Here is a 14,205-nt window from a genome sequence, read left to right on the forward strand (position 1 = left end):
CACACACACAAAAAATTCCTACTCATCTTTTAAGATTAGATTTACATATCACTACTTTGAATCCTTCCCTGAACTTTCCTTTTTACTATCCTCCTAAAGTTACTCACTTTTTTGTTGTGTTCATATATCTAATTGGCATTTGCTTCATTATACTTTGTCTCCTTTGTAAACTGTGTGAGCTCTTAAAGGATAGAGTGACCATGTCTAATTTATCTGAATAGCTTCAGCACCTATATATGAGGGCATGTATTTAAGGGCCCAACAAACTGAGTTAGAGAAAGCAAGAACTATTGAGTCCGGTAGATCTGAACTGTCTCAGTCATTTACATTATAACATTATAAATTCAGGCATTTATTACCCTCTCTGAGCCTCTCTTTCCTCATCTGCAAAATGTGGATGATAATAGCTACCTGACAGATTCTTGAATAACTAAATCAGATAATTTATTTTAAATACCCAGTAGCGACCTCGCTCTAGTAGATATCTTTTTGTTGTTGTTGAATGAATACGTAAAAGTGAGTGAGTGAGTGAATGCATTTGAGTGAATAGGACAAATGCAATAAAATTTTTACTAATAAAATCACCAGGAAAAACTTCTTCTACAAGCAGTAGCTTCATTGCTTTTTGAAGGGATGGTTAAGATGTCAACAGACAGATGTGGTAATAAGGCACTGGGAACTTGAAGCTTGAGAAGCTGTGTAAGAAAAGGCTAAGAATGAGGAAATCTCTCCTTTTTGTTGAAAACGTCATTACTCCCTGCTGCTACTTTACTCTTTTTTTCATCACACTAAGAATTCTTAGAATGGGCTGCCAACTCATTCAAGGTACACTAGCATCTCATTAGCCAAGTGACAAGTTAGGCCTTACACAATATACCCGAAGCTTAGATTTTGAGAAGAGGATGTGGGTTATTATTAGTGATAATATAAATTGGTTGTTGAATGGAAATTTCCTTTGCTTAATTATTGTTAGTCATTGAATGGTTTTAGAGACAGCATATATAGCAGCAGAGTTAGAGCGAATACATTTTCTTCCTAAAAAAAAGAAAATGTTAATGGTTATGCAAAGTCCACTGGAAAGCATTAATCTAGAGTCCTGTGTGCTTCAGACACCTAGCTCAAAAGTTTAAGTTGCAAATGATAATTTACCAGATAGAATTTATAAACTGTTGACTTCATCTCTATACTTTTTTGATGGCAAATTGACTTTGGTGACAGTGTCAACTCACCAAGCCAGTATGCTCTGTTTTGTTATATTACTTTGTCTTTTTTCTTTACAAGTCTTTTTTGTTTTTATTTTTTATGTCTCATCAACCTTGCATTATTAGTCAAGATACATGTCTCTGCTTTCTGTTGTGTCACTGAGTGATGGGACAAAGATACAGATTTTGGAGTTATATAAAAATCTAGGGTCAAATTCCAGCCCTGCAATTTACTAGCTGTGTGAACTTTGACAAGTTACATAGCTATTCTAAACCTCTCTAAGGTAGTAATAATAGTTTTTTAGCTTATAGGATTGTTCCAATGATTAGGATTACCCTTTAAAAATATACAGCCCATGATAGGCATTCAACAAAAGAAAATCAATACAAAGAATTTACAGGTTATCTAGTTGTTAATAGAATCTACTTCATGAGCACACGTAAAAAATAATTAAAATTCATGATCATTAAAAAAGTGCAAGATCTTTATGCTGAGTGAAATTAGTCAGTTGCAAAAGGACAAATATTGTATAAGACCACTATTATAAGAACTTGAGAAATAGTTTAAACTGAGAAGAAAACATTCGTTTGTGGTTACGAAAGGAGAGAGGGTGGGAGAGGGGAATTCACTAATATAGTTGGTAGGTAAGAACTTTAGGTGAAGGGAAGGACAACACACAATACAGGGAAGGTCAGCACAACTGGACTAAACCAAAAGCAAAGAAGTTTCCTGAATTAACTGAATGCTTCAAAGGCCAGTGTAGCAAGGGCAGGGGTTTGGGGACCAGGATTTCAGGGGACATATAAGTCAATTGGCATAATAAAATCTATTAGAAAACATTCTGCATCCCACTTTGAAGAGTGGTGTCTGGGGTCTTAAATGCTAGCAAGCAGCCATCTAAGATGCGTCAATTGGTCTCAACCCACCTGGATCAAAGGAGAATGAAGAACACCAAGGACACAAGGTAATTACGAGCCCAAGAGACAGAAAGGGCCACATGAACCAGAGACTACATCATCCTCAGACCAAAAGAACTAGATGGTACCCGGGTGCAACCGATGACTGCCCTGACAGGGAACACAACAGAGAACCTCTGAGGGAGCAGGAGACCAGTGGGATGCAGACCCCAAATTCTTGTAAAAAGACCAGACTTGATGGTCTGACCGAGACTGGAAGGACCCTGGTGGTCATGGCCCCCAGATTTTCTGTTGGCCCAGAACAGAAACCATTCCTGAAGCCAACTCCTCAGACGTAGATTGGACTGGACAATGAGTTGGAGAGGGATGCTGGTGAGGAATGAGCTTCTTGGATCAGGTGGACACTTGAGACTATGTTGGCATCTCCTGCCTGGAGGGGAGATGAGAGGGTGAAGGGGGTTGGAAGCTGACGAAATGGACACGAAAAGAGAGAGTGGAGGGAGAGAGTGGGCTATCTCATTAGAGGGAAAGTAATTGGGAATATGTAGCAAGGTATATATAAGTTTTTATGTGAGAGACAGACTTGATTTGTAAACTTTACTTAAAGCACAATAAAAATTATAAAAAAAAAAGTGCCAGATCTTCATTTTTCTAAGTCATAGAATATTAAATTAAGAAATTCAAGAGAAATCTGTAAAAGCCTGTAATTCCATTCTAGTACCATAACACAGCCATTATAATTTTGGGTAATCCCTTTGTCTTTCTTTATTCTAATGTTTTTTTGAGTTGGAATAATTGAGTGTGTACATATTTGACTTTTTTTACTTAATGTTTTATTTATTCTACATACTTAATTTTTATGCCAATATATTATATACCAGTAAGAGGCATCAGAATTTACTTAATGATTTCCTTATTGTTAGATATTTAGCTTACTTCCAAATGGGGGCCATTATTAAAAGTCACATCAATAATATTTTTGTGCATGTTGAAGAGTTTTTTGGGGAGAATGGTAGGTGCTTCCTTTCTCAGCTAAATAAATCAATGACACGTACATGCCTTTAGTCCTTGAAATAACGCTTTTCAAAATGGATACACATCCATTAGAAACCCAAAGCTTTCACTGGACATGTTCTTAAAGCACTACTCTTAGAGCAACTTAGTGGGCTAGAGCAGGCAGAAAAATAAAAGGTGGGAGGGGTAGTTTAGTATTGGATATAGATCCGGGGAAAAAAAGATTTATAATTTAACTAAAATCCGTATGCTTTTGGCCCGTACAGAATTTAACCATCTGTTCTTTAATTAAGCCAGGTAGTCTATTAGGCTTTCAACAAGCTTGTTGTGAAAAAAATCATTGCCTTCTGGAAGTTTGTATTTCAATGAGAAAAGTAAATATTAAAAAAAAAAAAAAAAATGTTATTCAGTAGAGAAGTGCTCTGCTGCAGATACATTTGCTACAGGGGGGCAGCCACTTTTCCTGGAAGTGTGAGGGTTAGTTAGGAGTATGTGCTGACCTCACAAGAAAGGGAAGGGAACAATGTTAAATGCCTTTTTCTGTCACCGTCTCCCAACTCTGAGAAGTATATGTGGCCCAACTCCAAGAGCAACACTGTATGCCCTATGAAATATTTTTGGAGATTTTAAATAAAGTATCTTACTGTGGATTTAAATGTGCTAGAATCTCCTGCTTTGGATTCTCTTTTTTTTTTTTTTTTTTCCACAGCATCTGGCAAGCAAAACCGCAGTTACTCCTTAAAGAGTCAATAATTAAGTTTATATTGACCATTTGCATAGGCAGTAGGAATGAGGATTCAGTTTGAGCTATCCCATCCAGGCTGAGCAATTCCAGACATACATAGTATAGAATTAGTTTTATTGAAAAATAATGTATGAAAAATCTCAACCCTTTTCTTTAATTCTGAGCCATGGCTCTTGTTTCCTCTCAGCAGGTAATGTTCCTGGTTACCTTTTTGCTCAAGCCTACAACTTGATTTTTTCCCTATTGTATAAGCTTCACGTTGTCATCAGACTTAACCTGGTAGGAGTTGGGAATTAGATGAGATGCTAAAGAAGTTTAAAAAGAACCTCACTGAGTAAAGCCAGTTTTATCCAGAACCATCCAAGTTTACAGATTTTAATTAACAGTTTGAAATTTGTAATATTACTTGATTATCAGATGAGCGAGAATTTAACACTGCGTTAAAGGAACCCAGGCAAAAGGACATGAGTTGCGTCACAGAGACTTATTAAATGTGATGGAAATTCAACAGACGAATGCCGGCAAACAGGTGCAAGAGCTGAATTAATTTTTAAACCCTACCGCTCAGGGGGAATTGCAATGCATCACATTGACAGCCACAGCACGTTGCTAATTTCATTCACAAGCTTGAAAATCTCAATACATTTGAACATGTGAATGTATTAAATTTTAAAAAGTGTAAGTAACATAAGGGTATCCCAGAACTAAAAATGATAATTTCTCTCTGAGACTTCAAGTCATTTATCTAGCTGGAAGCATGGTGCTTTTTATGAATGAAGTCTAGCTGCTTACCCATACAAATTGTGTTCTATTATTATATGTAGCACAGACTGTTACTAAGCAAGGTTTTCTTTTACTTTTAATGTGAAATCCTTTGTGAGTCAGAGGAAAACTGAGTATTCACTGATATGGTTTCCAACTTCTGTTTTCATGCATGAAGGGAGTTCTCAATCAATGGTCTGATGGTGCTAAATGGGGAAATAGTCTTGGAGTTTAAGAAAAACACAACAAAAACAAAACTAAGTGAATGCAGCAGCTTTTTTGGTGATATCATTAAAGGTGGTAAGTGGGAAGCTGAAAATTCAGCCAACTCACAGTTATGTTTGCACCAGGAATTAACCTGCTTTGGGGTCCCTGTTGCTTTTGAGAAATGATGGAGGTGCTAGAACATCTCCACATACAACTGCACATACACACAAAATCTTGCAAAGATTTCAGGGAGTTCGTGAAGCTCCTAGATCAGAATACCGTTTGTGGCACATCGGGATCTTTGTCTGGGACTGGAAGGATATCTCTTATTTGGTGGATTTTTTCCTTTGTCACCTACTGTGCACCAGGCTGTAGACCTGGGACTGGGATTTACAGGAAAATAAAACAGGTCTCTGGAACTTTTGCAGTCTAGTAGCAGTTGATAGACCAATAGCAGAGTAATAAGTACTTCAATGAAATACGTATAGAAAGGTCCTTGCAAAAGCCTCCTGTAAAAGATTGGCATCTTAGGGACTATGAAGGATAAGTAGGCATAAACCACAAGAAGAGGGAGAAGGACATTCCAGGTTGAGTGCACAGGCACGGAGATGAGACCAAGGAACTCTGCATTTCATTACTTAAATTTGTGTATTTACAAGAAATGGTTAACAATAAATGTATGGAAAGTCTTTCAGTCTTTGTCAATATTTCTCAAGAAGCTTTAAAGTGATATAAAATAAAATGAGCTGGGTTTAATTTCTAAAAATTTAGCCATCTGAGCCCTTTATTCCCGATTGTACGCATTTGTCTCCATATTTTGCTTAGCTGGAGAATATTAAGCACATTTTTAGAACATAAAAACGACTGTAAAAGGCTCCTTTCCTAGCAAGTGAGTCAGGAAAAGCCCAGTATGTGTTGCATTGGATGAGTCTAGATTCTTAATCGAACGAATGTAATCAGTACCTGCCCCAAAGTCTTTTGATAATGGCAGCAATAGCAACTGTTTTTTCTTTTAAACCTACTATCAAGAAAAGCTGATGAAAACGGGATACAAATGCACAGCCTAATAACCTGAGCTAACAATAAGTTATTTTCAATAGGATGAAAAGGACAAAAGCCAAAGGTATTCATTACCGCTCTCAGGGTTAAGAGACCACGGCAGTTGCCTCCTTCACCAGATGCGCCGTCTTTAGGCGTGACAATGGGAAGGCCCCAAGGGAAATGTTGAGAGAAAGCCAAACTCTTGCAACTTGATGCAAAGTGATTTGGGTTCCATTAAAACATCTCTCAGTAAAAGGCTATTCAGGCTTAGAGTAAAGATTCTATACTCCTTTTCTCCCAGAAAATGAGATTGTTATATAAAGCACTAGACATGGAATCAGAGCTTCTGGAAATCACTCTAAACCATGTGATTTCATCTTAACTTCTTTACGTTTTAATCGGGAAAAGGAGATGAAATGGTTTGGTGAACATGCCATCTTAAATTGTTGCCTTTCTGGGGCACACTTAAACACAGGGAAACTCAAGAACGTCCTAAGTAACTAGAACATTACAAACCTATATAATAAAATAAGTTAAAAAAAAAAAAACTAAAGCACATCTGGGTTCCCAGAGAGTGTTTATCAGATGAACTAGCCAGAAATCTTATGCCTTTCTTCTTGAGAGGTTAGGTCCACTCTCTACCCAAAAAAAATGAGGGGTGGGGAAGACCAGATTTATGTAGGATGGATTTCGTGTTAAAGACACCTAAATTTGTTTCCATTTGACTACTTACAATCCCTGTAAACTTGGGAAGAGACATTTAACCCCTTGTTTTTTTTCATCTTTAAATAAGAATATTGACTTTCTTACTTCTTAAAATTATTGGAGAGATTTAATGATATAATTAAGACATATGAAAAGTGGTTAACACAAAACCTACTTTCCCATGTGTTACCCAGAAAACAAATCTATGGAATCTATAGTTGTTATTAAAAACAAAAACAGTTTCTGTTGTCAAAAAACTGGGAAATGCTCAGTTAAACAAAATTAAACAATTATCTTCAGAGCTTTTCTAAAGGGCATTGTGAATCTCTAAAATGGAATGTAGCATGCTGCATTTCACAAAATTACTTGACAACAGACACATTAGTGTTTGATTGGAGGCTGGGTTGACAAGGTCACTGTTCCCTGGAAATATTTTAGAAAATGCTATGCTATTTCTCCCACGATTAATAGCATGCACAATCCTTCTTTATGAAACTCATCACAATACGTACATGTCATTCTCCTCATTGTCTTCATAAATGTTTTAATCTCTAGTGTTTGGTACATTGTGGGTAATAAATATTAACTAAATGAATGAACAATATCTTATTAAGGAAATTTATCCACTGAAATTTACCAAATATTCTTGATGCCAGTTTTATTTAGTCTAACCAACTTCTACCCATTAAACCCATTCCCACTGAGTCAATTCCAACTCATAGTGATCCTATAGGATGGAGTAGAACTGCCCCATAGGGTTTCCAAGGAGTGGCTGGTGGATTTGAACCACTGACCTTTTGGTTATCAGCCAAGCTCTTAACCACTGAGCCACCAAGGCTAATCAAGGGTAAAAAGAGTGATAGTTTCTAGTCCTGGTGAAGATGCGGTGAGTTGGACTCTCTCATATACCACTAATGGAAGTAAATTGGTACAATCTATTTAGAAAGTAAATTTCAAGGTATCGATCTAAATTTAAATGGACATTGATACCATTTGACCCAACAACTCCACTTCTACAGACATACCATCACAGGTTCACAAAGTTATATGTTTACTGCAGTATTTTTTATAATAGGAAAATTAGAAAACATCCTAAATGTTCCTGCTGTGGTGACAACGTGAGCTCCATCAGAGTAGAGACCCTGTCTTACTTACCAGCATATTGCCAGTTGGTTCATACTGTGCCTGACACAATATACATTTGTTAAATGAGCAAGCAAAATGAGTTATAATGTAACTGAAATTATTATAAAAAGTAAGATAAGTAAATAAGCAAGTTGCAGATCATTGTGTAGTCTCATTCCCTTCTTAAAAATATATATATGCATGTATACATAGTACAGTTGTATACATGTATATGAGTCGGCAGTAGAAGTGGGGGTTATATGAAGAAAAAAGGAAGTCTACTTCTTGGTTGCCTCTTGGGGCTGAAATTTAAGGATTACTAACTTTAATGTTTTACTTCATATACAGTTCATAATTTTTTGTTTGTTTATAACTTTAAAATGCAAATTTAATCAGTCTCTCAATATACCACCTCTACTTTTTTTTTTTTTTTTCTTGGTGCAAAGGAAGTATAGCAATGAACAAACAACAGCAAGTCCCAATTTTCACTGAGTATATATTCTAGTGGAGAAAGACAGATGGTCAACAAATAAATATTTGTCCTCCGATGATAAGGTGTTATGAAGAAAAAATAACATACAAAGAGCCTAGTGACAGGGTGCTATTGCAATTTTTCCTTAGTGAAAGACTACCTTTCTGATGCCGTATTTTCAAAGAGACCTGAAGGTAGAGAATAAGCCATCCAGGTAGCTGAAGGTAGAAATTCCAGATACAGGTAAGAGCAAGAAGAAAGGGCCCGAGGCAGGACGTTGCCTTGAGCACCTAGGGCAGAGATCAAGGTCAGAGAGATGGTGTGGGAGGAAATGGGGGTTGCGTGTTCCATAGGGACTTTTGGCCAAGGTAAAAAAACTTCAGTTTTTATTTCGTGTTAGATAGGAAGACACCGGAAGCATTGAACACTGTAATATTATGATTTAATTTTTGTATTAAAAGGGATCTGTCTAGTGGCTGTGAAAAATATAATGATGACTTAGACTAGTGTGATAGTGAAAGAGCCGTCAGAATTTGCTAATGTGAGGTGCGAGAGAAAGAAAAAAGTCAGGATGCAAAACTGGCAGGATCTTAAGAACAAAAAAGGTGGGGAGGGGGAACCCACCAAGAACAACAAACCTGACCTGGAAAGTGAGGATGGAGTGCCTCTAATAAGGCAGAACTCTTTAACAATTTTCTTGCACAGTTTGGGTCAATCAGTTATGTCATGAATTTTCTCAGCATTTCTGTTAGAGAGGCCAAGTGATGTCTTAAAATTGTGTTGAAATTAGAACTTGTTATCCCATACTGGGCTTCATGTACCTTTACTTTTCCATGTACATTTTTTAAAAAGTATGTGTGTGTTTAATATGTATATGTATATATTTAATATATGTATACATGTTTAACTGTATATTGACTGGACAGCACCTAACAATAGCAGTGCATCTAATAGTAAGGTGTTTCCCGGTTTTTTGTTTTTTTTTTTTACACGTTTAACTGGGAAACACCTTACTATTAGACACATTGCTATTGTTAGGTGCTGTCCAGTCAATTCCGACTCATAGCAACCTTTTGTATAACAGAACAAAATGTCCTGCACCATTCTCACACTCATTGCTATGTTTGAACCCTTTGTTGTAACCACTGTGTCAATCCAATTAAGTGTGTAATTTCCTTTTGTAGTCAATTTTACTGACTACAGTTTTGCTATTTTAAAGTGTTAGGAGAAAAACAGGTTTATTGTTTTGGAGTATTGTGATAACTAGTGGATTTCGTAGGTGTTAAATGAAATAGAGCTCACATAAAATCTCAACAATGTTATGCATTAAGCTTTGGGGAAAAAAATCCTTGAACCTAAAAAAATCACTTAAGATCCTGATTAAATTGTTTTGAAATATACATTTCCCAGTGTTGCCATTACATTCCCATGCCTCATGTTATTCTACAAAATAAATATGAAAAATGTTTACCTTGCACATTTGCTGTATTTCAGGTAATAAAGGCTTGCAAGCTGGCATTTCCTGAGGTTAAAGTTATTTGCAGGTGCTCCGCTGCATGTGCAAATGGTTGATTAATTAAGGAGATTTCCAGTCACTATTAGGTATAATTAAATACATGCAATCGGCTGTATTGAGACAAAACTGCTAGCCAATTTGAGCATTCATTTGCTCCACTAAAATCATAATTTTGTATCCACAATCACGTTTGGCCAAAAAGTAGCCGCATATAACATTGGGGCCTGTTTCATGACATTATTTTTTTACTTTATTCATAATGTTCTTTGTGACTAAAAATGTTATTTTCTTCATTTAGTGACTCATTGATGTGACTGGATATTGTGTTTTTCATATATTCACCCAGTGATGTGAATGAAACTGTAGTAATAGCCCCAGATTTGTATTTGGTCATTTATGCACTTATTTTTTTCATTCATAATCTATTCATTATCTTTTCAACCAACATTTACTGAGTGTTTACTGTAGTAGTTCTTAATCTTGGTAACATGTCAAAATCATCGGTGAGCCTTTTTAAAAGTAATGATATAAGCCCCAGAAACTCTGATTCAATCAGTCTGGACTAGATCCAGCATCTGTGTCGTTTCAGACACACCACAGGTGATTTTGATGTGCAGGCCGGGTAAAGAGTCACAAGCCTCTTTGTCAAGCAATAGGGATACAAGAGCAAACACAAAATAGTTCCTATTCACAAGGAGATTAGAGTCAAGTAAGCGGTACAGACAGGTAAACTAGTAATTATAACAGTCTGATCAGTGCTACACTAGGAGTAAGCACACCTCTATCCACTTAGAACTGATACACACTGGCTCAGTGCTAAGTCTATTGATGGATTATACAACACAAAAAGGACATTATCCTTCACCAAAGCAAATGACCCAAATTGTGACTGAGTCCCTGTTTTCCCTCTTACCTTCTCTATGCCCTAATCAACCGAATTAGCCATCCTAGACTCTGATTAAATTCAGGAAATGGAAAAGCAGAGAGCTTAGTTTCTGCCAGCGGGATATGGGAGATGGGAAGGAAGTAAAAAAAAAAAAACAAAAAAGGTTGCAAGACCCTGTGTTGTCCTCAAGGGCAGGGACCGTGTCTCATTAATATTTTTCTCCCTGTGTCCTAATTCAGAGTCCAGCACGTGGGTAAGCATTGAATCTGGTGTAGTGGTTGAATCTTTTTTCCTGATGACTTGTAGGCAGCTGTTGAATCTAGCCTGTCAAACCTGAAAGAATTCTGTCTCTGGCTGTCTGACCAGTAACCTTCACAAGGAAATTCATTTTGACTTCTTCAGCACTAGACACTTGCTGGTTATCGTTAAACTTTCTAATTCAAAGGACCTTGCTTAATGCTTCATAAAATAATTTTTTTTCTTGTCTTTTTGTCTGTTTATACCTTTGTCAGTTGACGTTTTGTTTTTACCACTTTAATTTCCATTACCATATGCTGTTTTATATTATTTAGTTTCTTTTAAATTCATTTCAGATAATCTGCATTTTTGACCTTTCTGTAAATTACAGACATGATGTACCAGTAGAAAGGGAGTAGCCCTGGAAATTGAATTGACCTAAAGTCAGGGAAGAAAGCATGGGTAATCTACTTCTAAAAATTAGCCATTAAAAACCCTATGGAGCAAGTTCTACTCTGACACACATGGGGTTGCCATGAGCTGAAGTCAACTCAAAGGCAACTAGTGGTTTAGAATAAGAGAGAATATGTGTCTTTGATCCCCAAAGGCAGGACTTACGGAGGTTGACAGGGCCATGTGTAGAATTTTTTTTTTCCCCCAAAAAAACCCATTAGACGTAATCCAGGTCAGAATTCCAAAACAATAGTAAGAGAAGCCCCAGAAGAAAAACTTCATGAAACTTATTTGTGGATTAAAGTTATCCTATTATCTTTTTTTATTATTATTATCTTTAGAATCAGCCACTCCTAAATATAAATGAAAGCTCTTATGTTCTTTCTCCATGACTTTAGGACATTGAGAAGGCCTAAGTAGACTTTATAAGGAAAAGCCTATCCAATTGCAGTAGTGTTAATATGTCATCTGCAGATTCATACATAGGTGAATATATTTAATGTAAATATGAATTATGTTATTTGAAACTATGTGGTAAAAAATATTCATAAAGTCTCATTTTATGTGCATATTTTGAAATAAAACTCTATTTCCTAACATTGAAAAAATTAGGAATCTCCTAATTTCACAGCTAGCTGACTGAGTATAAACTATGTCTATCCTGCTGCCATGGCAAAGGTGCCATTTTAGCTGATAAACAGAAATGCCTGCCATGCTTTGTCATGTCAAATGAACCAGTGCTGTTTTTGTATTAGAATTTCTATGATGATTTCAGAGATTGTTATTTTAACATTCCCCATTTTCATTAATTTAAAAAATATATTCAATAACAATATCATGCAAGTATTTATTAAGCTCTCTGCTTTCTCTTATTTCATGAATTTAAACAGAGCCAAGTGTAGCTAATTCAGTGCTATGTTAAAAACTATATATAAAATATATATTATGTAATATAATGTAAATATATTTATATAGAAGACCTATACTTAAATATATATTTAAAATGGCTAAGCACTCAACTACTAACTGAAAGGTTGGCAATTCAAACCCATCCGGGGCAACTCAGAAGAAAGGCCTGGCTATCTGCTCCTTCAAAACCCTATGGTGCACATATCTACTTTGCAACACATGGGGTAACCATGAGTCTGAATCCACCCAACAGCAACTCATTTGGTTTATATTGTCATTTATGTTTACTACCTGCCTTGTAGGTGATCTGTTTTTTTTTCTAGGTCCAAGTTTTCATATGGTGCCATTTAATTTCAGTCTGATGAATTTTCTTTAGCATTTCATGAATGCAGACCCATACCTGTAAGCAAAGAATTCTCTTAGTTTTTATTTATTTGAAAAAGTCTTTGAACCTTTATTTTTGAAGGGTATTTTCACTGCCTTCTTAGAAGACAAAATTTTTTTTCTCAAAACTTTGAATATGTCATTCCAGTGTCTTATAGCCTCCTTTGTGCTCATATCTTTATTTTCTTATGCAATATACTGTTTTTCTGTGCTGTGTAGTTTTCTTTGTTTGTTCTATTTGGGATTCACTGAGCTTCTTCATCTGTAAGTTAATGTTTTTCACCAAAGTTGGGAAGTTTTTGGTTATTATTTCTTCAAATAGTTCTCTTTTTTCTCTTTGTTCAACTCCAGTTACCCTTGTGAATTATGAAAGATATTTCTGACAGTTTTAAACCTTGGTAGAATGCTTTGAAATATAGGAGGTAAAATGAATGAAATGAAATGCCACAATTTTCTATGAAAACTTAACTTTTTAAACACATGCACAACACAAACTAGTAGATTTGCAGTGGAAAATATTAATGTTATTGCTCTCCTCCTGTTTTTTCCAAATCTCTTCCTAGGTGCATTTCCTGCTTCTGCTATGTATGCACGAAAAGACTTGCTTCAGCGATCTACTCATGTCGCTACGAAGACTTTCCAAGCTTTTCGCATATTTGTGAACAATGAGCTCAATGAACTCTACACAGGACTGAAGACAGCTCAGAAGTTTTTGAGACCTGGTGGTCGCCTTGTTGCTCTCTCTTTCCATTCACTAGAAGATCGCATAGTCAAACGATTCTTACTTGGGATAAACATGACAGAAAGGTTTAACCTAAGTGTTAGACAAAAGGTGTTAAAATCATCACAGCTGGGTTCAGATCAAGAAAACAAGGAAGGTGTCTCTATAAGGGCCCCTTTAATGTGGGAATTGATACACAAGAAGGTGCTTACTCCAGAAGATCAGGATGTACAGGACAACCCCAGAGGGCGCTCAGCAAAACTCAGAGCAGCTATCAAATTATGAGAAAAAAGTTATCATAGTCTGACCCTTCAAATTTTTCTGACAATTTCTTTCATCTTCGTATGTGATCTCACTGAAAAGCTTACCATACAAAGGTGTGGCAAAATCTGGAAATTGACAGTATTTAGCGTTATTTTTTTCTTCAAAAGGAAATAGTAACATGACAATGAAAGTTCAACTCAGCATCATTTCAAAACTGCAAAAAAGTGTTTATCTTATTACATTTTACCAGTGAAATACAGTTGTTTCTCTGACTAGGAAATTTAAAAATAAATAGAAACTATGGTGTGTTTTTGTTACCTAAATATGTAAACTCAAGCTGTCAAAAAACAGTGATAGTATAATCATATTTGCATTTCCTAGATTCTTTACTTAGTTATTCAAATTTTCAACAGACTTTCTATGGCTCACCTAATAATAATTATGGGATGAATTTTAATTTAATTGGGAGTAATTAATTATAGGCATTATACAATGTGAGATAAATATCATTGTCAAGAGTATAATACTCATTATTTTAAAGACATTTTTCAGTATAATGTGTACTATGGTGTTTTTGTTTGTTTTTTGCGAGGGAAAAATGTAGAATTACTTTAACAGCCTTCACAGATAATTGTTTCACAAAA

General features: G+C 35.8%; 1 protein-coding gene across 2 annotated transcripts in view; it reads left to right on the forward strand.

The window, feature by feature from the left end:
• The window catches only part of METTL15 (methyltransferase like 15), a 250,315-nt gene extending 236,423 nt beyond the window's left edge, over positions 1-13,892 (forward strand). For both annotated transcript variants that reach the window (XM_049890760.1, XM_049890761.1), the window contains one exon: positions 13,140-13,892. In XM_049890760.1, the coding sequence (XP_049746717.1) occupies positions 13,140-13,582 (443 nt within the window). In that variant the 3' untranslated portion in view covers positions 13,583-13,892. The remainder of the gene's footprint in view (positions 1-13,139) is intronic.
• The last annotated feature ends 313 nt before the right edge of the window (positions 13,893-14,205 follow it).

Source organism: Elephas maximus, chromosome 7 (genome assembly GCF_024166365.1).
Source record: "Elephas maximus indicus isolate mEleMax1 chromosome 7, mEleMax1 primary haplotype, whole genome shotgun sequence".
Classification (NCBI taxonomy): Eukaryota; Metazoa; Chordata; class Mammalia; order Proboscidea; family Elephantidae; genus Elephas; species Elephas maximus.